Genomic DNA, 27,662 nt, shown 5'->3' with positions numbered 1-27,662 from the left:
CATATTTGTCCCAAACAAAAAAAAAAGACCTACAAATATTGCCTCAATGACATGAACATAGGCAGCTTTGAACCCCAACATTCACCAAATGCCAGTTCACTTGGACTGACCCCGACATGAACCTCACCTTGCAAAAAAATAAAGCCTGGCATCAGTTGTCTTCTAAGGAACATAAAACATTCCCTCAAGTAAAACTTAAAAAATGCTAGTCCAGCCCTCTTACTCTCACATCTGGATTGTGGCAACGCCTTACTTTAGCCATGGTGCAGTACCCAGATGAAGGCAACTAGGCTTGCAGGTAACCTTGTGGCTTTAGAGAGGGTGTCTGGGAGCAGTGGGGCCCTACACCATGGGGGGGGGGGGGGGGGGGGGGGTGGGAGGACAGCTATACCATTTGTACTCCCTGGTTTCAAGTGGGCTTCACCTGTCTTTGGGACAGAGGAGAATACTTTGAACTTCTATCCCAGATACTGCCACTCAGGGAAGTAGAAATGCAGTGTAAAGGTATGGGGTTGGGAGAAATCTTGCAACCCACCCCTACTAGAGAAAGTTGGGTAAAAAAGGGCACGCCACAAATCTGCTCAAAGAAAGGGGGTATGCTGTTTTTGCCACAGGAGGGGAAATTCTGCACTCCCATCTATACAATACCCGCTATCTAATGGATGCATTCATCATGCTCATGGATCACTGGCATATCACGATCATGTGAAATTTTTAAATAGGAGGACTGTCGGACTAGGGAGCCATTTCTCTGTCCACTGGTGCCTCTCCGATGCAAACTAGAACCCAGAAGTTAGTCCCATAGTTACCGCTCCAAGGACTGTTTTTGTGACAAAGTTCGGGATTGGTAAAGTCAAAGTGCTTCATTCCCACAGCAACAGCTTCAGTAAGGTCACACATTAGACCAATGTTTTGTATAAGACATTAGGAAAAAACAAAATGATGAAATGACATGTTATCATTAAGTATGCTTTGAGTGAGGTGTAATGGTAGTGTTACTCAGGAGCTCCGTATTGGAGGATTATTCGTCACTCACTTAACAGGTCAATGTGCACTTTTTGGGTGTTTGTATTGCAACCATAACTTCCACAGAACCGAGGTTTGTATTAATTTTCGCAGGAATTTTGGTTTGTTATAACAAAGATTTTGTCTTCAAAGAAAGAGCAACATACAAATGAGCTATCAAATCTGTGTAAATTACAGAACAGAAAACACCAACTGATTTACAAGTCTAATGTTGGTGTGCGGTCTCCAGTAAAGGAGTTTAAGTTCTAGAGGCACCTTGAATCCGTGCGACAATACAAGAAAATTAAATGACAACAGACCCCATTACGTGTGTCTTGGAAATCATTCAGGATTCAGAATCAAAATAGAGTGTGCACTTGAACCAGGACACAACCCTGGTAATTTTTCCATGTAAACTTTGTCAGTTCATAAATGCATTCTTGTTTCAGAAAAATCACTCTAAATGAAATAGATCGCTAAAAATGAAGTGAACTGAGACTTGTGTGGTCTTTGATCTAGGTCAATGCAGTGACACAGGCTTACGATTTTACATATCCACTGTAGCGTAATGTGTGGTAAAATGTTCCTACACATCTTTTGCTGATTTCTGTTCCAAATCACGTTTTGCCTAACCTCCGTGACATCTTAAGTCAATTTTAGTAGTACTTTATAAAACAAAAAACAGTTAGAGAAGTGACTAACTATCCAAAAGAAGAGGGGTCCCTAAAGGTAGGCTAGGTAGACAGGGGGGAAAAAAAGGGAACAGAAGTCAACCGGAGAAAGCACAATCCGCTGTCTACACTGAATTGATTTACAGTATGCCCACAGATGGGTCAAATTTATAAAAAGGAACACTAGGCCAAAACAGACTAGAAAAGAAGATATAGCAGGTCAGGATTTATTTCAGTTTGAATAATCACGATGATAGTACTTGCATAAAAAATCTAGACGGGTTGTGCTTTCTCCGGTAGAGAAGTGACTAACACCACAGTTTTTAATTATTTTGTTAAACATTTTGAAACACTTCAATATGTACCATCTCAAAACCTATAGAAGTTTAACAATCTGCATGGCACACAACCATGAATGCCAATTACTGCAAAAACCACTTTCTCCGATTCTTTCAGCAGTTGATTGTGCCTAGCAAGAGCACTGGGTAAATAACGTAGACAAGCTATTTACAAGTCTAATTCTTAAGGCTGACTTAAGTTACACACCGTAGGATACGACAACTGCAGCACACATTTCTCGGCAGGGACTTGAGCACAATTGTGTGAGGTGGGAGGGGCTGTTAGTCGCCTACAGCCTCAAGCTGCCCCATTATGAAAGGAAAGCAAAGGCAGCAGCAATGTTTGTTAGTAGTTCCCTCCATGAACATCTCATGCCCAGATCACTCCACACACTCGTTCCTTCACCCTCCACCATGTATAACCTCTAATGGGCGCCACACATTCACCTCAATCTGCACAGGCTCTGACTCAGCACAGAAATGTTCTCCCAGAGTCTTGCCTCATAACCTTGTCACACCCAAACAGCAGAATGCGTCAAGAGTTGGTAAAAAAGTGGTCACAGCAAAAGTCACAGAAAAATGTAGCAGAATATTGTTTGCTCATTAATATGTGCAGGCAGCACTTTAAGCTTTGTAAAGGATTTCAAGATATTCGACACAATGGTAAACTTTTGTGCACATTACCCTCTGACATTTAGAGTGACAGAATAGATTCTCACTATCAGAAGCTAGCTGTCAAAAATCTAACCGTTTTTTTTTTTACCTTTACTTTCCGCACTTCATTTGCCTGGAATTCTGGAGTACAATTGTGATGAATAAAACCAATTCCGCCTGTGAGCTGCACATAAAAAGAGCAAATCAGAGGTAAATGATCATGTTCACATTTACAAATGTTACATTATGTGTGGATAAGCAAACAAAAAAATACTGTTGCAGAAGAACAGGATCGGTTACCAGTTCCCAAAACCAGGGCATAGTAGAAAATGATATCTACTGCAAAGAGTTTAGCACATCAACCCTGAGTATGACATACACATGTATCCCCATCTCACCCCATTTTGATTTTTAGAAACTTCTGGAAACCCAGGTAGTTGTATAACACTGCTTATCTGGAGATCAATAACAAACTAAGCAATCTCTAAAATGGTTTAGTTATTTTCCTTACGACAGAAATCATTCTGATAAACAGTCTAATCGGTAGTCACTTGCAACCGTGGCCATTTATGTGCTTTCATTTTTCAGTATCCTTTAAACATATACACCATCAAACAGGTCAATGCTAAAAAGCCTGGCTGTGTGTGCTAGAGCTGGTGCAATTGCCCGTATACTGGTGCACATCCTTCACTGCCTAATTATGTTCACGGACAGCTTTGCTCCCCATTGCTTGACATCACTAGGATGCCTTATGGAGTTTGAGGAATCTGCACTCCACCACTCCTCTTCAGTGCTTAAATAGACCCTTCTACAGAGATGTATGCAGAAGACAATGCTTTTAAATCAATCTGGGAACACTCAATAGTAAACATCTTAATTTATGCACAATTTAAGATTAAGGTCAAGTGACAATCTGTCAGAAGATAGACTCTGCTCCTGGGACCAGTTAATCCTTCATTCTCATCTTGGATGTGACCAGAAGTAATGGGCATACACCAGTACAGAAAAATTAACCAGCAATTGATATTATACAAGGACCTTTCCGTGCATATTCCACGTCAAAAAAGACAAATTAATCATATGTTAATTGTATACAACTTAGTCCGCAGTCTTCACAAATAAACGTTGCTTCTCGTCATAGTCACTTGCCAGTTAAACTATTGCATGCAGATCACACACATTTTTAACAAGCCCAGAACTGGACAGACTGGCTCTTTGAACCAGTCAATGCAATGATTCCTGCCTGCTAGATTTGCTACCAATCAAAAACAACAAACTTATGTTACCTGGCCCACAAGGTGCTACACTTTGTCTCCTGGCTATTTCACAATGATTTGCCAGCTGCGTTATCACTACAGAAGACAGAACAGCCTTCCAAACCCTTCTTGCTACCCAGCTGCCTAGAAGTAAACCATTTGCAGTTAAGATACCTCAATGCAAGCGCATCTGGAGTCACTCAATGTACACTTAGGAAAAAGAAAATCTTCCAAAAGTTCCAAAGTCCTAAACTGCCTGAAAAACAGTGCTTATGTTCCAAGTTACCATTCTCACATTCTACTCAGTTTCATGCATGCAAACCAGCCACATATTACGCCAAACCTCAACACTGCCCTGCCCCACCAGAGCTGGCACATGGTCATATAGAGCTCTAATAAAAGTCTACTGGCATCTTTAAGTAGAGGAGCTGCAGCACCTATCTGCTGGATCCTTCCCAAAAACTGCAATTTGCCTTTTTATAGCACCCAAAAGAATGATACCGCTGCATGCCCCACTGTGACAATAAATATAAATAACCTTCAAGATTCAACTACGGCCACTAAGTATTAATATGTACCCATGATAAATAGATTTGTAGATCTTAATGCCAGATCAAAGGATCAGACAGTCCACACAGCGTTACTCCTACTTCCTAGATGTGGAAAAAGCTGAAAAAAAGCCACTCAATACTCACTGCCATTGCAATAGCCATGTTCGCCTCTGTGACTGTGTCCATAGGAGAGGAAACCATCGGCGTTTTCAAAGTGATCTTCTTGGTTAGTGCTGAAGTAAGATCCTTTAAAAGACAAGGATACAAGTGTCACTCAAATATTTCATTAAAGACATGCTACGAGCTAGTGATTTACACATTTAAAACCAGGCTGGAGCATTTGTGCAAGGTTCCAAATACCAGGAGAGCAGAGAGGTTAATATGAATGACAAGCCAGATAATCATGGAAGGGAAGAGATCCTTAGAATAAAGTCCTTCAAGTTATGGCAACAGAATGAGGGCTCAGCTCCCGACATAACAGGGCACTTCCAAAGCCAGCCGATGGGGATTACAAGAAAATGTGCCTACCCAGCGGTGCACTTCTGGAAGTCAGAGCTTCCTTTCCTTAAACAAGGAAACTATTTTACTTCCCGCTTCACAAAGGAACCTTAATCCTATTTGTTTTCATGCCTGTGCTGTGTTTCTCCCTCCAGCCACGAAGACCCATGCTAGACTTCGCCCCTTATGTACACCATTTCCTAGACTTATGGTTGTATTCAGTGTACACTGTAATAGTAATTTTGCTTCTGACAAATCCACTGCACAACATGGTGGATCTTCGTGCCATTTGATCTTTGCATATGTTTCATGAACTGAGCACTCAGTATTTGAATGCTCAAAATATACATCAAGATTTTTCAGATACTCAATTGCCACGACCAGCTTCTTCCAATCCATCTACTATGCCTTAAAGTTATTTTCGATGTCACAACATGGCGTTTCTAGATTAAGGACATGCATGCACCCCAATTAGAGTATCTTTTGTTCATTCATTCTGAAGTATTCCCAAATTATTAATGGGCTTTTCGAGCAGTATCACAAGAGTCCACTGGTGACAGTACCAGACCTGGCCACCAGTTCACCTGCGCTCCGATTCAGGAAACCATTGAAAAGACGGACCCCTTCTGCAGACTGCTTTAAGATTATGCAAAAAAGGTTCAGTACTTACCACCTCGTCAGCAGTAAAATCAATGTACCCCGGAAGAATAAGGAAGTCGCTGTGGGAGAAAGAATGCATGGTTTTAAAAGATGGTTTCACAGAAACAAGCAATTAGTCAACACATGACGCTAAAAAGATCAAGGAACGTAAGGTAATCCTCATTGAACTGCCAAGTGGCAACACAGTGAGCAAAAAGGCTGCGAGCGGTAAAGGCAAGGGCAAATATAAAGCTGATGTCCTTGTACAATCGCTAGTCTGGGCAGATTAAAAGTACTGAGTCCAATTATAAACCCACAGATGGGGGGGGGGGGGGTCAAACAATGGTGAAGGCCACACTGCAATGTTTACTGAGCCAAAGATCATGTCAGTACAGCGTCCACCTCAGCGACATCACATCTAGGCAGCTCTGGAAGCCACGATTTCATGAACAGAAGAAAGACTGTAGGCACTCCATAGATCAGACTTAAGACAGTGTATTGAGAAACTGCTGCACTCTAACTCCAATCCATACATTAGAGTACAAGAGGACATACGAATTTCGTATTTCTAATAAGAATAAGAAGCGAGCACTGCTCAACAAAAAAAAAAGAAATCCAACTTGGGTGCGATATGAGAAGGGCTACGAAACAGCCTTTCCCAAAAAAGGTAATAAAAGTATGAAAGAAAGAACATGAAGAGAAAACCTTTTATTTTACAAAATGACTCATACATAGAGAAACATGGACAACGCAAGGGCCTAGCAGAACACTATGGTATGCGAGATAGAGCAGTCTGGAAACTGGTGGACTTTCCACCCAATGTTTCACATCTGGTTTTTCTGTTTACTGGATATGCACACACCCAACACTGTTCAACTAACGGCATCAAATTAGACACCTCCTCCTTCTGGCAGGGAAGCGCACCACATACACAAGTACTGTTGAATCGGACCATGGTAGTCTGTCTAATATATAAGGTTTGCTTCTCCCAAGGACATTAATACATTGAGGACATCAAATGCAAACCCATAGCACCACCGTGGCCTGCTATGTATGCATGCTGAGAAAAGCCCCACCAAGCTGGAGAAGAGCAGGGCACTGCCCACCCTGGAGTTCCCAGCAGAGTCGTGTACAATGTTACAGACAGCTGCATATGTATGCCTCGGTACCAGGGCTATTTTTAGGATGCCACTGCAACACTGTGCAATGCAAGCCATGTCGCACACTCGTTTGTTTTGGAACAGAGGTGCCGTTTATTTATAGATTGGTTCAAAACGTTAGGGCCATGGACAAACTTCTATACGAAAGCCGGAATTATCAACAGTTGGATCATGCGACTAGTTAAAGTTTATGCCAGTGCTTCAAGCAAGTCAGGTGTGTAATGAGTCAACCCACACTGCTGAATCAAACAGAACTGGCAATTGCTCATGACGGCATTCTAGCAAACCTAAAGACCACTTAATTAATCTGACCACTTCAAAAATAAAATCTGGACTTCTAAATCTACTTCCCAGTAAGTATCCTACTTGGTTTCAAGGTGATGCTGTTGCATACAACATGCCACCTAAACATGACTTTCTCGGCATGCGGTACAACTGGGAAGAAATAAGCTTTAAGGTTTAAGCACCATCAGAAAAAGACCAATTGTAGATAGTTTTACATTGCTCGAGGAGAAGTGTCTTTGCCGTACCGAGGACAAGCGCCACTAGAAAATAACTTCCTGAAGATCTGTAGACATACTGTGCATAGTGAAGGCCATCTGAGAAGCCGAACAATGTTTGGCTAGCACTCGCTTGACAGAAAAGGGTAATAGCCAGGATAGATGGAACTGACATACTGCAAGTAGCTAAAGTCACTTGAAAGTCTCGCAACAATATGAAACAACTAGCCTTTACTGAAAGTTAACAGAAAAAGGCGTGGGGAAGTTTACTATATTGGGGATTTAGGGGCACAATTACTTCTGTATTTCTTCAGAACTCCGGTTTGTCCTTCAGACCAAAATTAGGGGCAGATTGTAAATTATTTTTTTCTAAATTGGAGCCTTTGACCTTTTTTCCTACGATTTTGATGTAGGTTTAATAATAAGTTTTATTTTTGGGGCCATCTGCCAGCCACAGCACCTCTGTGCCCTTACCACACCACTGATTATAAAGGAAAAGCCACTGGCTCTAATAATAAAACAAGCATAGACTAGAGGTCTGGATTACAACTTAAAGTTCCTGGTCAGTCACTTGCATGTTTAAGCACTCAATAAGTGATTTATGCAGTCATTCATCCTTTTACCCATACGGCCATTAATTCACACAATGATACATACTTTAATTTACTTACCTAGCCAACCACAATAAAATGCAAACTCAAACGTCGAAAAGATTAAAAGAAAAAAAAAAATGTACCAACCTAAGAGTGGCAGGCTCCTTCTTCAAAAACTTTAATCACAGATTTGGAAAGGTATTGTACATGGCACATTGTTTTGAAGTTCTATCATGGGTGACAATTAAAAGTGATGTGTTTGGTATCTTAGAATTATAAACAATGCCACCATGGGCAACACCATTCTAAGATGGCCGTTGGTTTAGAATCAATACGCAGAGTGCTGCAGATGACATGAGTGGTCCACATAGATGCACAGCCTCGGAAGCAGCAGAACAAAAAAAAAAAGTAAAGAAAATAAATGAAGGTGTCTACAAAAGGAGAAAGTAGTAAACTCAAAGGAATAAATAGCACTGATGTGCACTCTTTAAATATATTTTTAACCGAGTAACGTGATCAGAAAACATACATAGTGTATAAACAAAGAATTAATCCTTGGTTTAAACAGCCGTAGCAAAGAGGAGATGTTCTAAACTAAAGTTAAAATGACAACAAAACTTCTTCATAATCAAAAATGTCAGTCCGGGCATGATTAAGGAGTGTGCCGCCAGTATAGCGTACTAAGATCTGAGAAAAGAGTGCCCACTACTCAGATACCGTTAGGGGAATAGAGCCTAGCCAAGATCTAGCAATACAAAGCCAAGCGGTGGCAACTGCAATTGATATAACCAGGGATAATCTAGGGCTAATGGCGTACTTGTATGCGAACAATGTCTACATCTTGGCCTAGGTGAACGGAACGGAGCTGCACCATATCAGACAGCTTTCAGCAAGGAACATCCTGTAAACATATGAATAATGTCTGCAGCATGTTAGCCGCACTTTGGACAACATGGTCTTGTGATTAGACTTGTTTGTGGCCCACTTACTGATGCTTTCCTGTGTATAATATAGGATGATGCAAACAGCCTTAACCCCTTCGGTGCTCATGACGGAATGGTTCCGTCATGACCCACGGTTGAGCTGTGCTCATGACGGAACCATTCCGTCATGACCACACCCGCGCAAGATTCCGTCAGCACAGCGGCGGAATCTGCGCAGCATCGAAGGGGTTAAATAGTCTTAAATTTTGGAGAGACTGAGCGACTAAATCACTAATGCATACGCTGATGCTGCAATGTATTTAATTGATCCTCTATTTGCATTGGATCAAATATCAGTGGAGGCTGAGAGGTTTGGGGTTGTCTCAGATTACAAGCTTACTTTATCAAAAACCCATGTTTAGGAGGAGCCTAGCCGGCAACAGAGATGGCCGCCTGAGCCCTCGGCTCCGCCGACTCGTCCGCTTCCCGCCCGTACCGCTTCCTCTCCTGATTGCTGAATCGTGTTTGTTGTGCGGTAACGGGTCGGGGAGGCGACGCTGCCTCCGATGGTGGGCTCCCCGTCGTCCCTCCTGCACCGGGGGTGAAGAACCGCCCTGAATTCCCGCAGACGCCTACGGAGTGGGTCCGGTCCTTTGTTCTCGGCGGCGTCCGGCTGGAGGGCAACAACAGCGGCCATTACAGGAGAATCCCAAACCGCCGGCGAGACGCGATATGCCACCGAGACTCCCAGAAGTAGCGCAACAGTTTCTTTTGGAGCCTCGCCGCTACGCTGCTTTACCACCACCGATGCAACAAATGTATCCCCCCTGTTGGAAGTTCCTCTTTGATCTCTCGCTACGAAGTGTAATGGAAGGGGCCATCTTTATTGAGTGATCGGCGCTTATACACGGCGCCTGCTTGGACCTTCCCTGTGCTGTCCCTGTGCGTGGCGCTGGGCTGGGGGTTGCTGCCCTGTCCCTGTGGTTTGGCGCTGCCTTTCTGGGAGCAGACCTCCTAAACGACGCCTGGACATGTACGCTGAAGACTGGGCTCGAGGGTCGCCACACGCTTGCGGATTCCGGGAACAGGGAGCTGGCATCTCTTCCTCTCACGCTATGCCCGTGAGTATCGGCGACGTCCTGGAAGCTTTGGCTGCTATGCGAGCTGCCTTCTGTTCCAACGCCCGTGACCTGGAGCGCCGGCTAGACGACGCTGTGCCCGTTCTCTCCTTGGCTGACCGGGCGGGCGGCTGTGCGCGGAGCGGATCGCCTGGCCCGGGACTCGGCGGTCGTGTGCAGCCTCCCGGGGGAGACGTGGAGGAACCGATTGTGAGTGAACTTACCATCACCGCCGCTCGGACTGTCGCAACTATGGAGGACACAGTGCATTCTATCTTTGGATGGAACCTAGAGGTTCGCCGTCGGATGCCAGGACTACCACCGCCAGCGGGTACTGCTGACAAGATCGCTCTGCCTACTCTGCACATGTTGCCCGGGAGTGAGTTGCCCAATTTTGGTGGACTATCACTGTATGCCTACCCGTACTGCACTCTTGGGGATAACATTGTCCTGCTTTGGATGGCGATTACTGGCTGTTGCCATCTCTCTGGGTGTTCACGTCGGATGCTCTTCCTACTCTGCGGGACTACGCCGCAACTGCATTATGCTGGCGCACTGGCACGTAGGGGTCAGGGTTGAGTTTGTCTTTTTCTTGCCCTGATACCGGTAACTACATTCATGGGACTGTGCTGGACTGACGAGAACGCTGGACTTTGGGTATGGTTTGCATGGGGGTCCGGGAGGTGAGGGCCGGATACATTTCTGTTGAATTTTTCTTTTGTTCTCTTGGGTTGGCCCTCCTCCGTTGATAAACGTATTGCACCGTTCTTGTGGGTGGGGCAGCCGGGGAACTAGTTTTCTCTGAGCGACCGGGACATATATCGGTGGTGCTAGAAGACTATTGCGGGGGCTTACGCTTATCAATCATGGCTTGAAGATTCCTTGTTGATATTTTGGATGTTTCGGTTGGGTGTTGCTGCCTTACTTACCCTGCGCGCTGCTGCTGTGACCCCAGTTCTCTCGTCATTCCGGGCATGTTATTACTATTGGGTGTTAGACTACTGTTGCTATTATGGGGGCGAGATGGCGGAGCTGGGGGACGAATAATGGGCTCCTCCCCACCTTTCTTAATTTTATAAGAGTTTTCGGATTCTCTCTTTTTCTTACTTTCTATATTTCGGGACTCCTTTTCTTGGGCGACAGGCACACTGCTAGGGGGGGAAAGGCCGTAGCCAGCTGCAGGGGTGCAGGGTGGGGGGCACTTGGGGGGAGGGGTTGCTTTCTTTTTTGTTTTTCCTTTTTGTTCTATGGGCCTTCTATTCTTTGTCCTTTTTCCTTCCCTGGGGTTCAGACGTTCCTTGCTGGGTGCCACGCAGCGACTTTGGTGTTTTCTACGTTTATACGATTATCTATCCTGATTGTTTACCACCAGTATTGACTTGTTGTGCTACGATATCCTGCTTATGTCTATCCTACACGGAAAACTTTTAAAACTAGACCTCAGTCCTTCTGTAAAATATCCTCTGTGTTTTCGTAAGTTGTAATGTACCTCATGTGTGAGCCCCCCCGGGCTCCTTGTTTGACTTTGTATTTGCCCTTTTTCTATCAATAAAGGTCTTCAAAAAAAAAAAAAAAAAAAAACCCATGTTTAGAATTTTCAAGAGGACAGCCTGATTCTGGGAACTGTTGCAGTTCCTACTTAGCTGAGGGGCAAAATCAGTGCTAATGCTGACAGTATTCTTCAGCCAAACTATGAATCTCTGCTGCAGTCTGTTACCACCAAGATGCGATCATGGAATCGCCTCCCAATAACCATTATTGGACACTGTAATATTGTCAAAATGAATATTCTACCTACATTTTTTACACCCATTTCAGGCGATCCCCTTAAATGTCCCTGGTTCTTTTTTTAAACAACTCTAGGGGGCTATCAAGTTTCTTCTGGGAATACAAGACGGCAAGGAGGACTATATACTCCCTGAAATTTGTCTTTAATCAAAGAGGAATACAGCTACCGGATTTTAAGATGCATTTTTGGGCTGCCTTTGGTTCTCATTAAGAATATCCTAACTGATCATAACCCAGTTTTACATTGGGGAACCAAATGGCCTTGGGACCAGATTTCAGTTTTTTCCTTTGAACACGGTATGATCCAAATGATTTCAAACGGGTCTGGTTCAAGATAGTCAGCGATGTCTCCCAGATCTGTGGGGAAATCTATCCCAAAATATTCCCTTCCACCGATACACTCATTTACACTGCTGTGGGGCAATCCTAATTTTCCATCTAACTTTCAGGACTCCGTGGCAAAATTATGGCATAATCCGGGGCGGATTTTCGACCCTCATTGTTTCTGTACCTTTTCTGCTTTGCAGACATGCTATTGTCTCCTGCAACAGTTTTTTTTTAAAATATCTAGTAATCCGTGATATTTTTCTATGTAATCATTTATATACTGTGAATGGACAGGAATCTTATCTGGATCTACTATTTTTCCACAGTAGGCAAGTTATCAATCAGGACTTTATATAGGATTATGTTTGCCTATGGAGGATGACTGGCCAATTCTGGCTGCCAAATAGAGTACCATGCTTGAACAGACTATTCTGCAATCTCATTTGAATGTACACGTGAAAGTGGGCTGGCTCATTGGCACATGCTGTACGCAGTCACGGACAGAAGCAGAATATCAATGACACTAAAACCAAGAGCAGAAGAGGACTAACCTAAAGCCCCTCTACGTATTTATGATTTTTTTTCATTCAAGAGCCTGACCTTCAGCTAAAGCGGTCAGGGCCTAGTAAAAATCTAGCAAGAATTATCACAGTGCAAATCTTACGCACCCCCTTGACAAATCCCCCCCCCCCGCCCTGGGTTTCTCTAAGGGGGTAATGAACACAAAACCTAACAAAGCCTTGAGCCTACGGTAGTAATTTGGAGTATCCACGTAACATAACACATGTCTATAGGTGTTAACAGTTTAATTATGCACTTAAAGACTATGGATTTTAACATACGCTTTTCAAAAAAATATATGTTCGGTCTACGGTTTTTATAATAAATTAGACCTTCTGTATCAAATACTTTTTCCCAATGTACCAATCAGGCCTATATCCTTTACCACCAATTTTTTTTTTTTTTTTACCTTATGCTGCTTTCCATTTCCTTCCATTGGTTATAATGCAACTGTTCTTTGAAAGTGCTCCCCTTCCCACCACCATGTCCCTTTCAGTTCCTATGAATCCGACTTTCTAGGAGACTAGTGTCAATGAATCCCACAGCTGGCTTTTAAACACATCCCATAGATATCCCTTCCAGACCCCCACCTCCCGGTTGGCAACCCATGCTGTGGAGCTTCCCTAAATGAGCAGGGTACAAGACCCAGCGGCTTCAAAGTATCTAAACACCTAGCGCTTGGCTACGATCTATTTGTAGTAGTCAGAGATTTGTGTCCGAATGCAATATTGTTACTGGACGTTGTTACGAAGGCGTTACAAAACGCCTTTGTAACAAAGCTATTATGAACTGTGCTCTTAAACTGCAGGCAACATATTAACTCAACCTTCCAGACTGATATGATTTGAAAGCATTCTCCTTCATACCATTATTTGTCGCTAATTTAGAATGCAATTTAAGTTTTCTGCACATAATGGTCTGAAATTTTTAAACAAAAAAAGGTAGAACTTTTTTGCTTGCTCACCTTGGGCCTTCAGCACCTGCAATACATGCCTACAATAACAGACACGCTTGTCCTGCTTCATCAGTATAACATTTCTACAGTACGTCCCCTTCGGAATCGTATGCATGTTTGGAATTAGTGGGGCTGAGGGAGCTTCAACCCCAAGGAACAAGAACTCCCTGCAGCAGAAAACAAGCCTGGAATCGGTCAGCTTCGTTCACAAGTGAGGAGGGTAGATGTACCAAGTGCTCTGCTGGCTTGTTAGGCTCAAAAACGTTTCCTGTATCTCATAACTAAACATGCCGCTAGAAGTCCTAAGACTCCAATTATTACACTGGAAGACTGTCTGCCTACAGGGAGGTAGTCTCTTTCTAATATTTGTTGATCTTAGATCAGCATTTGACTTGGTCCCGAGAGAGAAGTTATGGTCTGTTTTAGCCAAGATGGGGGTTCCTGTTTATTTAATTCATCTTTTTAAACGTCTACACGAATGCAATTATGCTCAAATTAGGTATGGGAAGGATGGCAATCTTACTGCCCCCATTCCAATAAACCGTGGAGTTAGACAGGGTTGTGTTCTTGCACCCACCCTGTTTAGTCTTTACATTAATGGCCTAATTGACATTCTTTTAGCAGCAAAAGATTTAGATGCCCCCAAACTAGCTACCCGCAAAATTTCGGCCATGATGTTTGCCGATGACACCCTTTTGGTTGCTAAATCGGCCATGGGGATACAAAAGGTTTTGGATATTTTTGAAGAATTTTGTAGGGATCGTGGTCTTGAAATTAATCTTCAAAAAACTAAATTTATGGCATTTAACTGCCCAAAAAGCACACGTCCCAATCCATTCCTACATGGTAAACCTCTCGAAAGGGTGTCTTCTTTTGTGTATCTAGGACTAACAATTACTGAGTCCATGGATTGGGGGGTTCATACTGCTAAATCTACCATAAAACTAGCACAATCTTCAGGAGGGATTATGAAGGTTTTTAACACTTCTAGCAAAAGAAATGTTAGCCCAGCTCTGGAAATTTATAGGGCACAGGCAAGGGGCGGAGCATTGTATGGTGCAGAATTATGGGGCCACTTAAATATGTCAAAATTACTGCAGGTGGAGAACCAATTTTTAAGACAATTATACAGATTACCCCGTAGCACACCTTTGGTCCCGCTACGCCTAGATACAGGTATAACTCCAATAGATGAAGTTGTAGGACTCAAACCCATCATGTACTGGCGTCGTCTGTGGACAACCCCCGAACTTACATCTTACAGGGAGGAGCTTACGGAGGTATTAAGGTCATGTGGTTCGCTGAAAATCCCATGGTTCGATCATATAAGACTCCTCCTATCTAGCCTGGGTCTGGGAGATTGCTGGTATCACCCAGAGTCTGCTTGTTTACGGATATCAAAGGGCCAAATGAAGACCTGCTTTAGCGAGCATAGATTAGCACAACTCCATATTTCTTCCGGGGTTGGGAAATGTACCAGTGCTTTTCTAGAAATTAAATCACTTTCCCGTTTTGAACCGGCAATTGATCTTATAACTCCACCTGCAGCCAGGAAGCTTTTTTTACAATTCAGACATGGGGTACTTCCACTGCGTTGTTTTACATCAAAATGGAGTAAACAAAACCCGATCCATTGCCCCATGTGCGATTTTCCTGAGGAAACAGAATTGCATGTTTTTTTCTGCTGTGTTGGATACCAGAAGGCAAGAAGGCGCTGGTTGACACAGATCTGCAGGAATCTCGGCACCAGGTCGTGCCTAGAAGCATACAGGATATTGAAATCCGACACCGGTATCCCAATAGTTTATTCGGTTGCTGGATTTTTATTTTCGACATGGTGCACTAGAAGGGCCCTTCTGAAATCCCAAAATGTAAACTGATTGTGTAAACTTATGTTAGAATTGCATTTTTAATTGATTTTTTATACACTAGTATTAAATATAGGATCCTTCCTTCCTATTTTTATTGAAGATTGCCTTTTTTAAGCTCAAATAATATATTTATTGTTCCATGAACTCTCCGACAAAACTGTATTACTCTTGTCCTAATTCTATGACTCAATGATTCGATGATTTTCTTAATCTGAAATTGTATGTACAACTGCATTGTTTTATTTATTCTTATGTACTTTTTAGGACATTTTGTCCGAAATAAAGTTTTGTATTGGTTGATTGATATGATTTCAAAGCATTCTCCTTCATACCATTATTTGTCGCTAATTTAGAATGCAATTTAAGTTTTCTGCACATAATGGTCTGAAATTTTTAAACAAAAAAGGTAGAACTTTTTTGCTTGCTCACCTTGGGCCTTCAGCACCTGCAATACATGCCTACAATAACAGACACGCTTGTCCTGCTTCATCAGTATAACATTTCTACAGAACGTCCCCTTCGGAATCGTATGCATGTTTGGAATTAGTGGGGCTGAGGGAGCTTCAACCCCGAGGAACAAGAACTCCCTGCAGCAGAAAACAAGCCTGGAATCGGTCAGCTTCGTTCACAAGTGAGGAGGGTAGACGTACCAAGTGCTCTGCTGGCTTGTTAGGCTCAAAAACGTTTCCTGTATCTCATAACTAAACATGCCGCTAGAATGCATTTTCCTGGACTGGGGCTTTTTATGCAACAACCCAATTCATTCAGATAGTTCTAGTTCACCTTAATTGACCAAACTGCAGAGGAGATTTAGATTGCAATGGTAAACAGAAGGAGAAAGCTAAACTTGAATCTGAAAACCTGTCAGCCCATCACCTGGTAACTTTACCATGGTGGCTCAGAGCATGCACACATGGGCGATAGACAAGTCACAGCTATATTTGATTAACTGTTCGTTCCCCAACCTCCAAAAAACTACTCCGTCAGTTACAGACCGCCAAAACGTGTAAATACCCTGTCAAATGTAAAAGGCTCATGTCTCTAGGTACCAGACTAAACCACCAACTCGCATGCCTCAGACTCCCTTGCCTCAGACTCCCCACCTTTTTTGTTCCACCGCTGGTAAAATCTCAGGTCCCTTATGATTTTAAGGTTTGCCATCTCAATGTGAGGTCATTGGTCAAACATCATTTGGACGTTTATAATCTACTTACGGAGGAAGCTCCTGACATTCTTTTTATGTCAGAGACATGGCTGCATGAGGAAGCCTTGGCAGCGGTTAATCTGGCTCTTCCCTCTGAGTATGCGATTTTTACCCACAATCGTAACTCGAGAGGCGGTGGCATTGCGGCCGCTGTTAAATCTTGTTACTCATGTGTATGGAAGGCTTAGGACATAGCAGGCAGCGAAAGTGCTCACTTTCGTATTTCTGTTAGTCCTCATTTTACTTTCTCTGGGCTACTTACCTATCGGCCTCCGGGCCCGGACGCTGCCTTTAGGTCAGCTCTTCCTTAAGTTGTCAGCGCACTAGCCTTAAGGGCTGCCAACTTTAGTATTATTGGAGATTTAAATCTTTTTGATACTCCCCTTTCTCCTGCGGCCAGTAGCACTCTTGCCGATTTGGAGGCTCTCCAGCTATCTCAGCTGGTTAATCATTGGACTCATGTTGGTGGGCACATTTTGGACCCTATTTTTACCAACCTAACTTCGGCTTAAGTGTTGCCTCCCAGGCCTATGGCCTGGACTGATCATCTCATAGAGCTGCACCTCACGATTGAGGACTCTCCTCACAGAGCAATCGTGCCTGTGTTTTTTGGACGCCCATGGAAAAAACTGAAGCTAGCCGATTTTCATCGGCTACTTGGTCTATATCCTCCGGGCCCCTTTGCTGATGCGGAGTCGGGCTATGATCTTTTTTGCAGCTGGCTGACTGGAGCCTTAGACTGCCTGATCCCAATTGCGGAGAGTAAACGCCGTCGCGCTGAATCCAGACCCTGGTATGATGACTCGCTTCGGCTCCTAAGAAAATCTTGTAAACAAGCTGAAAGAGCCTGGCGTAAGTCATATCTGCCTGATAGGAAAACGCTGTATCTTGTCAGGACTAAGAAATATCATAGAGCGGTCTGTAAAGCTCGGGTCGCTTATTTTTCTCGTGAATTTAACATCAGCACCAATCCTACTAAATTAATATTTAAGGTGCTTAAGGATCTTACAGCCAGTAGAGCCCCAGTCGCTGAGATCTGCTCTGCCTCGCATTGTGAGGGCCTGGCCGCCTTTTTTGTGGAAAAAGTGAAGGCCATTTACCGTTCTTTTCCTGGCTCATCCGCATCTTCGGAGAAGTTGGAATCTGGCCCGAAGACAACTATGTCTTTGTGCTCTCTCCCAGAGCTCTCGATGGAGGAATTTAATAAAATTGTGGCAAAAGTCAAATCAGGTTCACCCATAGATCCTCTACGACCTGCCCAATTCAGAGAATCTACGTCACCGTCTCCCTCCTTTATGCGACCTTGTCAATCTTTCCCGGACGTCAGGCTCTGTCCCTGGCAGCTGGAAACAATCCCAGTTGATGCCCATTTTAAAAAAACCTGCCATGGATCCATTAAAATTTGAGAACTATCGTCCCATATCCCTTCTTCCGTGGGTGGCAAAATTGACCGAGGCCCACGTCAATGCTATTCTATCCAACCATCTCCATTCTGCCAATATTTTAGATCCCTCACAGAATGGTTTTCGACCTGGCCATAGCACTGAGACTGCGCTGCTCTCAATGGTCGATCACCTGCGAACTCTGGTTGATTCTGGTCAAACGGCGGCACTGGTGCTTCTTGATCTTAGCGCCGTGTTCGACACAGTCTCCCACGTGATTTTATTACAGCGTTTGGGTGAGGCTGGTGTCGATAACGTGGCACTTAAATGGTTTCGATCGATTTTATCCGGCCGCACATTTAGGGTTGTCACCCCTCCCTTCCAATCTAAACCCTATCCCATTGCACAGGGTGTTCCACAGTGGTCGGCTCTCAGCCCCACACTTTTCAATCTATGTGCAGCCGCTGGCTGCTGTCGCCAAGCGTTGGAACCTGACTATGGTGTCCTATGCTGACGCCACGCAGCTGGCGGTTGCAATAAGTGGGGCTTCCGACCTTGAGGCTACTAAGTTTCGTGAGGGAATTAGCTCGGTGGCCCGCTGGATGACAGATAATTGCTTGCAATTGAACGCCAAAAAAACCGAGGTGCTCATTGTTGCCAGGCAGAGTCATCTCTGGGGTGATCATTGGTGGCCATCCGAGCTTGGTCCTACTCCTCTTCCTGCCACCGAGGTTAAAAACCTAGGGATTTGGTTGGATTCTAAACTTAGTTTGGTCTCTCACACTAAGAAAACCGCTGCCATGTGCTTCGGGACTCTTCGTAGGCTCAGACCCATTTTTAAATTCTTTGATGCCCCAACCAGACAGCTTATTGTACAAGCTACGATTTGGTCTAGGTTGGACTACGCGAGTTCCCTTTTACTGGGAGCTAATTTGGCCGTACTTTCTAGACTTCAACGCGTTCAAAACGCTGCCGCCAGGGCTCTGGTTGGCTTGCCGAGATTCTGCTCGGCCAAAAAAACCATCTATAAACTCCACTGGCTCCCTGTTGCTCAGAGGATTAAAGTCGCTTTGCCTTTCATTTAAAATTCTGAAGCACTCCTCCCCTCAGATTTGGGAGCATTTTATCTCGCCATATGTACCCCTGCGGTCTTTAAGATCCTCAGGGCTCCACCTGGTCACAGTCCCGCGCTTTAAGAGGGCTAGGTCCGGTGGCCGCTCTTTCAGAGTGCTTGCTGCTAGGCTATGGAACTCTCTTCCGGTCCATATCCGTGCTATTGATGAACTTCTGGTCTTTAGGAAGGCCGATAAAACCTTCCTTTTCCTCCTTGATTCCTAGAGCTATCATGGTTGTGTCCTTTGGTACTGCTTGTGTCCGGTTTCTTGTCCATTATAGCGCCAGGACGGCCCTTTGCTGGGGCAGCTGCACGCTCTACAAATCCGGTTAACATAACATAACATAATAACCCTACACTGAAGGGGAGTAGCCAGCGAGAGGATACTAGAACCAGGATGAGAGCAGACATGCGCAGTTGAGCTAACCTGGGTAACTGTAGAACATGTGTCCAAGAAATGTCAGACACAAGCAAATTATGCAGGGGTGCTTGGGAGAAATTTTAATAACGCCCGCTAAATTTGCGACATGTACCATTTGAGGTTTTTTTTTGTGAGCGTAATTTATGGTTTCAATCTTTTTATTGAGAACATTATCCAAACACATTTAGCATTTCAAAGGCAGTACCATAGCTGTGAGCACACGACCAGAGCCTGCCGTGTCAACAGGATCAGTGCAGTTTAAGCAACTAGAGCAGTTGAGTAAACAACGACTTATAAAGGAATCTTATTCTAACCCCCCCACCGCCCCTTGTCCATGGAAAAAGGTAGCGTTATGAAAGGAACATGGCCTAGGTTTAGTCATGCAAAACAAGACGTCATGACCCTATATGTTGCTGGTCTGAGAGTCGCAGAAGGCGAAGATACCTGGGACAGGTGACTTCCCTGAATTCAGACAAGAGGAGGGACAGGAATGATTGCCATAGCTCGTTGAATGTGGATCCCTTCCCAGTTATGGCCAGAGTTAATTTCTCCATACGCAGCACGTGCCAAAGGTGGTAGCCAACCTGTGAAGGTGGGGAGCTGGGGAGTGCGCCAGTGTGTCAATATGTTTTGGACTGCTGACCCCAGCGCGATGGCGATCAGGCGGTCCCTGCGAGACTTTAACGAATAGGTCAATGGGTTCGGGAGGCCCAAGAGAACGTATGCAGGAAAGCACGGTATTTGTGTGTCAAGGTGCTTATCCACTTCATCGAGTACTTGGGCCGAGTAAGGCTGGAGATGGGTGTATTCCCACAACAGATGCACAAGGGTACCCTGGCTCTCGCAACCCCACCAGCATTCTGCCCCCTGGGAGGGATCCATGGAGTGTAGGCCTTCAGGGGTAGAATACCAATAAGTGACCAGTTTAGTGAGGGTTTCGGTCAATCCCCTGTGGTAAAACAGAAAATCTGTGCACACGTGTACAGTGTTAAAAGTATTGAGTACTGTAAGTAAATGAACAAAGAAATTAATTGAACACAAAATCAATGAACATCAATACGTTGACTAGTATTTTCTTCCTTCGTAGATTTAGTCGGTGACTACTGAATTCGTGCTGTTTTTGACTATGGTACTTACCCTACCTTACACGTTGCCCTCACTGTGACTGATATTCCCTGTGACGGAAGTACAACCGGCGGAGTGACACACCATTTTGCTTTTACTTGCCCATTAGCCCTGAAGAAGTCGTGGGTTAAACACCCTGACTAAACACGTGTTGGCTGGGCATTTGGTCACCGAATAAATCTACAATGGAAGAAAATCCTCTTCAACGTATTAATGTTCATTGATTGTGTTCAATTAATTTTTGTTCATTTACTTACAGTACTCAATACTGCTAACACTGTACACGTGTGCACATATTTTCTGTTTTGCTGTACAAAGACTTCGGTCTACCTAGGGGGTTTAGGGTCATCCCCTCATCTGTAGCACCGTAGATATTCTACCTAAATACTGACGTTTACACGCAGAGGCGCCATCACGCAACGCATACTAGAAACCCCACGCAAGATTGAATCCCCTGTGGTACGCTGAATGTCGAGCTCTATAATACACCCCCTCCCATTCTTTGCGGGTTAGTGTGCCCAGGTCCCTCTCCCACCTTTCACGGCTAACATTGTACATGTGTGTTCCTAAGTAGCAACATCTTGTATAGATCTGAGATAAGTTTGTCAGAAGTACGGGTGATAAGCCATTTCTCATATACGGAGAGGGGTCTATTGGCAGAGGCCGAAACTGGTTGTGTAAGGCCCAATGCCTGAGCTGGAGGTACCGAAGCCGTTCGGTTTCGGGTAGCCCGACTTAAGCTGCTGAAATGGTATGATCCTGTCCAAGTCAAACAAGAGGCCAAGGGAACGACACCTTGTGGACGTCCACCTTGTAAAGGCAGTTCCATCCAGACCTGCCCGAAAGTCTAGGTTATCGAATAGGGGAGTAAGCGGAAAAGGGAAGGTGGTTAATTTGTGTTTGGTGTTGGTGCAGTCCCATGTTTCAAGGGTGGCTCGGGTGATACAGGACGCATATAGATTGGGTGGCCTATGCACCCTCCGAAGGAAGGGTATCCCCTGAAGGGGCCTGGCGGCCACTGCTTGGTCTTAAAACAACCAGCTTTTTTCGGATTCCCATCGGCTCCACTACACCAAGTGACGCAGTTGTGACGTCTGAAAATACAGCCGGTGGTCAGGGACACCAAGGCCCCCCTCCTCAGGGGGAAGCACCGTCCAAGCTTGCTTCATCAGCGGTTTTCCAGATGAATTGTGCCAGTTCAGACTGAGTTTGCTGAATCCACCCCTGCGGAGGTCGGAGAGGCAAGGTTTGGAATAGGTACAAGATCTGAGGTAGTATGGTCATTTTGACTGCTGCTATTCTACCTAGCCAAGACAGCGGGCAGTGCTTCCATTGGGTCAGTTCCTTGCGCATCTTCACCCGTAGTTGTGCGTAATTAGTAGTCACTATGGACGGCAGAGAGGAAGCTAGCTGGATCACGAGGTAGGGAACTGAACTGGACGCTCATTGTATGGGTGGTCTTCCTGTAGGTGTGCTCGAGAGGAAGACAATAAGGAGAGATCTAGCGCCACAGAGTTTTCCACATTCACCTTGAACCACGAGATTTGTGCAAAGGCCTCTAGTTCTGTGAGGCATGCTGGCAATGCGAGGGTTGGGTTTGACAACGAGATCAGAACGCAATGCGAAGGTTGGGTTTGACAACGAGATCAGAACGTCATCTGCGTATGAACTAATTGTGAGAGTGTCCCCGCCAAACTTAATCCCCGTTTTCTCTGGGTTATGTCGGAAATGAGAGGCCAGGGGCTCCAAATAGAACGCAAAGAGAAGGGGTGATGAAGGGGCCCCCTGCCTTGTACCCCTCACTTTTGGAAACCGGGACGACATATAGCAGTTAACATGCACTGTGGCCGTGGGGAACCGGTAGCAGTTGAAGATGCGCGTTCGGAACTTCTCCCCCACCCGCTCGAGAACCTGTTCCAAGTATGGCCAGTCGACCTTATCAAAGGCCTTTCCGGCATCAATGGTGAGTAACATGCATTACCCTTGAGACTGAACGACTCTCTCTATGAAGTGGAGTGCCCGTTGTGCGTTATCACTTGTTTGACTGTGGTAAATATTTCATTACCGGTACTATTTTTTATGCGGTAAAGTCTATTAAGAATAACTCAGTAAATATAAGAGGCAGAATCCGTGGTATTAGAGGTTTTAAAAGGCTTTATTCCTATACAAAGGAATACAATTCGAATTGCAGGCTTTCTATTCCATCACCACGAAAGTTCAGGAAGGAAGGGCATACATTATTGACAGATAATTGGTTTTATAGGAAATGCATTACAGTGAAACAGATGCAAGAGGCGTAACAGCTGATAGTACAGATAAAAGGTGCATACGTAACTAATAGAGGCGGATATATGGGCGTAATTTAATAAACGTCATCATACATGTCACAAGTGGGTGGATCCATAAGAGAATCCTGCAATGTCAGCAGAAATATTTGGCAGAGATGCGCGCGCAGCCGCATGACGTGTGATTGACGTGCAACTAGAGGGTGAAGGGGACTTGACATTTAGCTCTACATGTGGAGACAGAAGTCTGGGGGTCATGTCAACCTAATCCCAAATCATATCTAATATCCTATGTTTAAAGAACTGTGTTATCCAAAAGGAAAGGTTTCTAGGATAGAATCTATTCTATACTGACTGTTAGTGCGTGTACAAGCGTCTAAGTGTCTACATGAGATGCGAGGGGGTAGGAATATTCCATGGTAACGGGGCTATGAATTACTTGCATGAGGACAGCGAGGCCTGGCCCTTTGCACGGTAGCTGGAGGAATGTTTACCTAAACTACTAGACAGGAATGCATCGGATGAGGAGCGGAGTAGATAATCTTGAAGGTGAAATACAGTTTTTGGCAGGCAACAGGCTGGATCAGGCACCGTTAGCCGCGCAGGGAGTAGGACAAAGTTCATGGATACAGATGTAGGCTCAGACTGGAGCTTTCAGAGGCAGAAGGCAGGAAAAGGCTTGATGACAGAATTCTGGGCCTACTCGCCTGAATCTGTAAAATGTGGAAAGTGAACCACATAAAGTCGGTGGCCTTTCATACTTAGGAATGGAATATCTGACCCATTCATGGCGGATCTGAAAGAGGACATGTTGACGGTGGACGCACATATATTTGCGTCTTCAAAACTGGAACTGGAGGGAACATACATGTACTTATAGCATGCACATGGAGCCGTTGGGGTCTACGATAGGGGACATAACTGATCACAAAATTCATATTTCCTCATTCCCTCCTTGTCCCCTACAGACCCTCAGGAGATATCGATCTTCATCAATCCATCGATCTGTTCATATAGCATCATTTGTTCTTCTTTCTTCTTCCGGGATCTTGAACGAAAACTTGGATGTGGGATACACGATGTGGCACACAGACCACAAATCGCTGGCCCACATTGTAGACATAAGCAGCAACTGAATAGTATGAGAAAGCCAATACCTAGGAAGGATAGGATTCTCCATCCCCAGGCTGACAACACGCCCCAGAACCAACCGGACCAAGTCCAGGTGCCTGGACTCTGGTGTATCTGGCTTACAATCTTATGAAGGCGAGTTATGGCTTTATATACTGACGGCGAATTTTCTGGTATGAAAATGCAGCAACTTGATCCGATGACCCTACAAGCTCCGCCCCTATCGGCCAGGATGACGTCAAGGACAAGACGATTTTGAAGCACAACAATCCGCATAGCAGACTGCTCTTCTGTTAAATTGCCTAAGGCGGAAATAGTTTCGTTCACTACTGCTTCAAGGGTTCTGGTTAATCTACGTATCAGCTTACTATTGGTAACTGTACCTATATAGGGAAAGAAACCTTTATTGAAATCTGTGTATTTTTCCCATGCTGTTTCAGTGTAATCGACAATTGGGAGATCTCTCTGCTGTCTATTGTGTACTAAATGGGTATTTCTATGATAATCAGGAGGAGCTAGGAAAACAGGTGGCAGAAGGAATGCTATGTAACAGGTACCATCCCAATCTAGAGGTAGACGTATATATGCAGTCTGGCCACATATGAAGTAGGAATGACGAGAAGCTCTAAATGTAGACTTGCCTTGATCACTGAATTTTATTACAGTGATGCATTTACTATGGCCCATGTGTATGGAACCATTCTTTCTTACACATAATTCCCCTTTTACTGGGAATATTGACATGGCGGGCAAGATTGGTGTAGCTTCGGATTCAACGTTCAGGATCATGAGGTTAAGTGTAAAGTTACCTAATCCATATACTTCATTTTCTAGATCAGTTCCTGTTCTTTTGGGAAGTCCCTCCTTGTTAGGGTAGCAGACTTTAAGCAAAACTAGGTTCAGGTTTCCCCATACCCAGTTGTCTTGATAAACTGCGGAATTTGAATCTAGGGAATTAATCAAACTAAACCATGCTCCACAGGAGCCATTGTGTGTGAACGGATATGGAAAGAGGGGCAAAACTCCCTTATAGTTCTGATAGGGAGGGAGTCGGCCACATATCCAACAATTTGTGGCATTGCTGGTCTGATGGGAGTGATGTAACATACTAATGAATGTGTTGTTGCGCAGCGCAAATCTATAGGACAACTCATGCGGAGGTAATTCGCTAAAAGAATGTTCTGCAGTTACATTGTAAGCACGCTTAAGAATAGGGTAATACATGTGCAATAGTATGCTGACAATGATGATCAGAAGACTTAGAAAAAACAAAATTAATAATGTTACTGTGCAGTGACTACGAAGTGATTTACAATACGCATGCTTCTTAAGCTGCATCTGTTGATTTCTTTCTCTATTCCGGTCTAGAGGATACATGTCAGAGACAAATTCAACCGATTCACCTTGGAGAGGACTTAAACAATCAAATTGTCTGACTTACTAGACCTTAATTTTAGTTTGTAAAGTTCAGAGTTTGTTAATTCAGCCAAGGGGAGCTTTGAGTCTGTCTGTGAGGGAATGCAGGGCTGAACGTTCACACTAGATGGTAGTCCATAAAATTTCTTGATATGACTCGAGTGCAACCACCCTTTGCGTCCTTCAATCTTCACGGCTGTCCTTGTAGTTAGTAGAACCAATTTTGGCGATGTCCATCTAGGCTCCAGTTGGGTCTTTCGGTCAAAATTCCTGACCAAAACCAGGTCGCCAGGAACCACGTCATGGGGCTTCACCTCAGTATTATCGGGAAAAGCTGCGGCTACCTGTGAACGACAAGATTGTAGTGCAGACATCAAGGAAGCCAGGTAATCTGTCAGCATATTACAGTCAACATCAGTGATTTTGCGAGGTATAGGCGTCCCCCACATATTTGGTGGTCTACCGAAGATCACCTCGTACGGGGATAGCCCTGTTCGAGAATGTGCTACCATTCTCATGTAAAAGAGCGCAACTGGTAAGGCTACTATCCAATTGACACCTTTTTCTCTACATATTTTGGACAATCTAATTTTCAGAGTTTGATTATGGCGTTCCACGAGACCTGCCGCCTCGGGATGTCGGACACAGTGGAATTTCCATTGGTAGCCTAACAAAAGGGAAACGTGTTTCATTAATTCGGATGAGAACGGCTGGCCGTTATCCGAGTAGACAACACGTGGTAAACCGTACCGTGGGAAGAATTCTCGAACTAACTGTTTGGCAGTAGTCGGGGCAGTGTAATCTGAAACCGGGTATGCTTCTGTCCAACGGGAAAGAGCACAGACAACTACGAGAACATATTTGAATCCTCGACATCGTTCCATCTGGATATAATCCATCTGGAGGACTTCAAAAGCATGATCGGGAGATTGAAATCCACCCTGCTCTACGGGGATGCTTTTACCTGGATTAAACTGACAACATATCATACAGGTACGAACTTTTTGTTTAGCTGCTGCTCGCAAGTGTTTGTTGAACCAAATGTGTTGAATGCTGTCTAGCATAGCTTTTTCTCCTAGGTGCGCTGGACTATGTATTGTGTTAATGATAACTTGAACCATTGAGTCGGGAAGAAACCATATAGATTTTTCCTTCGTCATCCATCCTTGATCCGTTTGGATCCCTCCTAATTCAGTCCATTTCTTTATTTCTTCTGGTGTAGCATGTGTCTGTATGTCAATTACATCAAGGGCGGGATCCTTAACTGTCATGCAATGTGTTGGTGTCGGAACTATTGTCTTTGTCGTGTCGTTTGTGTGAGTCTGATTCTGAGCAGTCTGTTTAGCTGTTCTGTCAGCTAGGTCATTACCCTGAGAAATGATGTCGGTAACTTTTGTGTGGGCTTTGCATTTCATAATCGATATTGCAGTAGGTAGATGAATCGCGTCTAATAGGGCTTGAATGAGGGGTCCGTGTTGGATGTGGGCACCGTGAGAAGTTAAATAACCCCTCTCTCGCCACAGTACGCCGAAGTCATGGACGACTCCGAATGCATAACGTGAATCTGTGTATATGTTGACTTTCTTATTTTTGGCTTGAGTACAGGCTTGTGTCAGAGCGATGAGCTCTGCTGCTTGAGCTGACAAAGTGTTAATACAATTTGTTTCAATGACTTCAGTGTCTGTTGTGACTGCGTAAGCGGCCACTAACTCTCCTGTACTTGTTCTCATACATGACCCATCTACATACAATGTCAAGTCTGGATCTGACAAAGGGATATCTGTCAAGTCTTGTCTGGGTTTCGTCGTGATAGTAATGACTTCGACACAGTCATGTGCCAATGGATCTGTTCCGCCTACTGGTAACAGTGTGGCAGGATTTAACGTATTACAACGTCTGATTTCTATATGTGGCTGAAACAATGTTAATTCGTAACCGGTGAGTCTCGCTATAGTCAAGTGTTGTGTTTGTGTGCGGTTCAAGAGAACCTCTACTGCGTGTGGTACTTGTACTGTCAATTGGTGTCCTAACACTATGGCATCGCTTTGTCTGATTGCTAAAGCTGTTGCTGCCACCGATTTCAGGCACGCAGGAAGTGCCTGAGCTACTGGATCTAATGTACTAGAGAAATAAGCACATGGTTTGTGTGATCCTGCTTGTTCCTGAGTGAGCACTG

The 27,662-nt window shown here is 44.4% G+C and overlaps 1 protein-coding gene across 2 annotated transcripts in view; it reads right to left on the bottom strand.

Moving 5' to 3' along the window:
* The window catches only part of IMPDH2 (inosine monophosphate dehydrogenase 2), a 340,575-nt gene that overhangs the window by 286,971 nt on the left and 25,942 nt on the right, over positions 1-27,662 (bottom strand). For both annotated transcript variants that reach the window (XM_085624345.1, XM_085624344.1), the window contains exons 2-4: positions 5,644-5,692; positions 4,620-4,721; positions 2,778-2,852 (exon numbers count right to left, since the gene is read on the bottom strand). In XM_085624345.1, the coding sequence (XP_085480471.1) occupies positions 2,778-2,852; positions 4,620-4,721; positions 5,644-5,692 (226 nt within the window). The remainder of the gene's footprint in view (positions 1-2,777; positions 2,853-4,619; positions 4,722-5,643; positions 5,693-27,662) is intronic.

This window comes from Triturus cristatus, chromosome 9 (genome assembly GCF_964204655.1).
Source record: "Triturus cristatus chromosome 9, aTriCri1.1, whole genome shotgun sequence".
NCBI lineage: Eukaryota > Metazoa > Chordata > Amphibia > Caudata > Salamandridae > Triturus > Triturus cristatus.
Note: the sequence above shows the minus strand (reverse complement) of the source record. Positions and strands in the feature narration are given on the sequence as shown.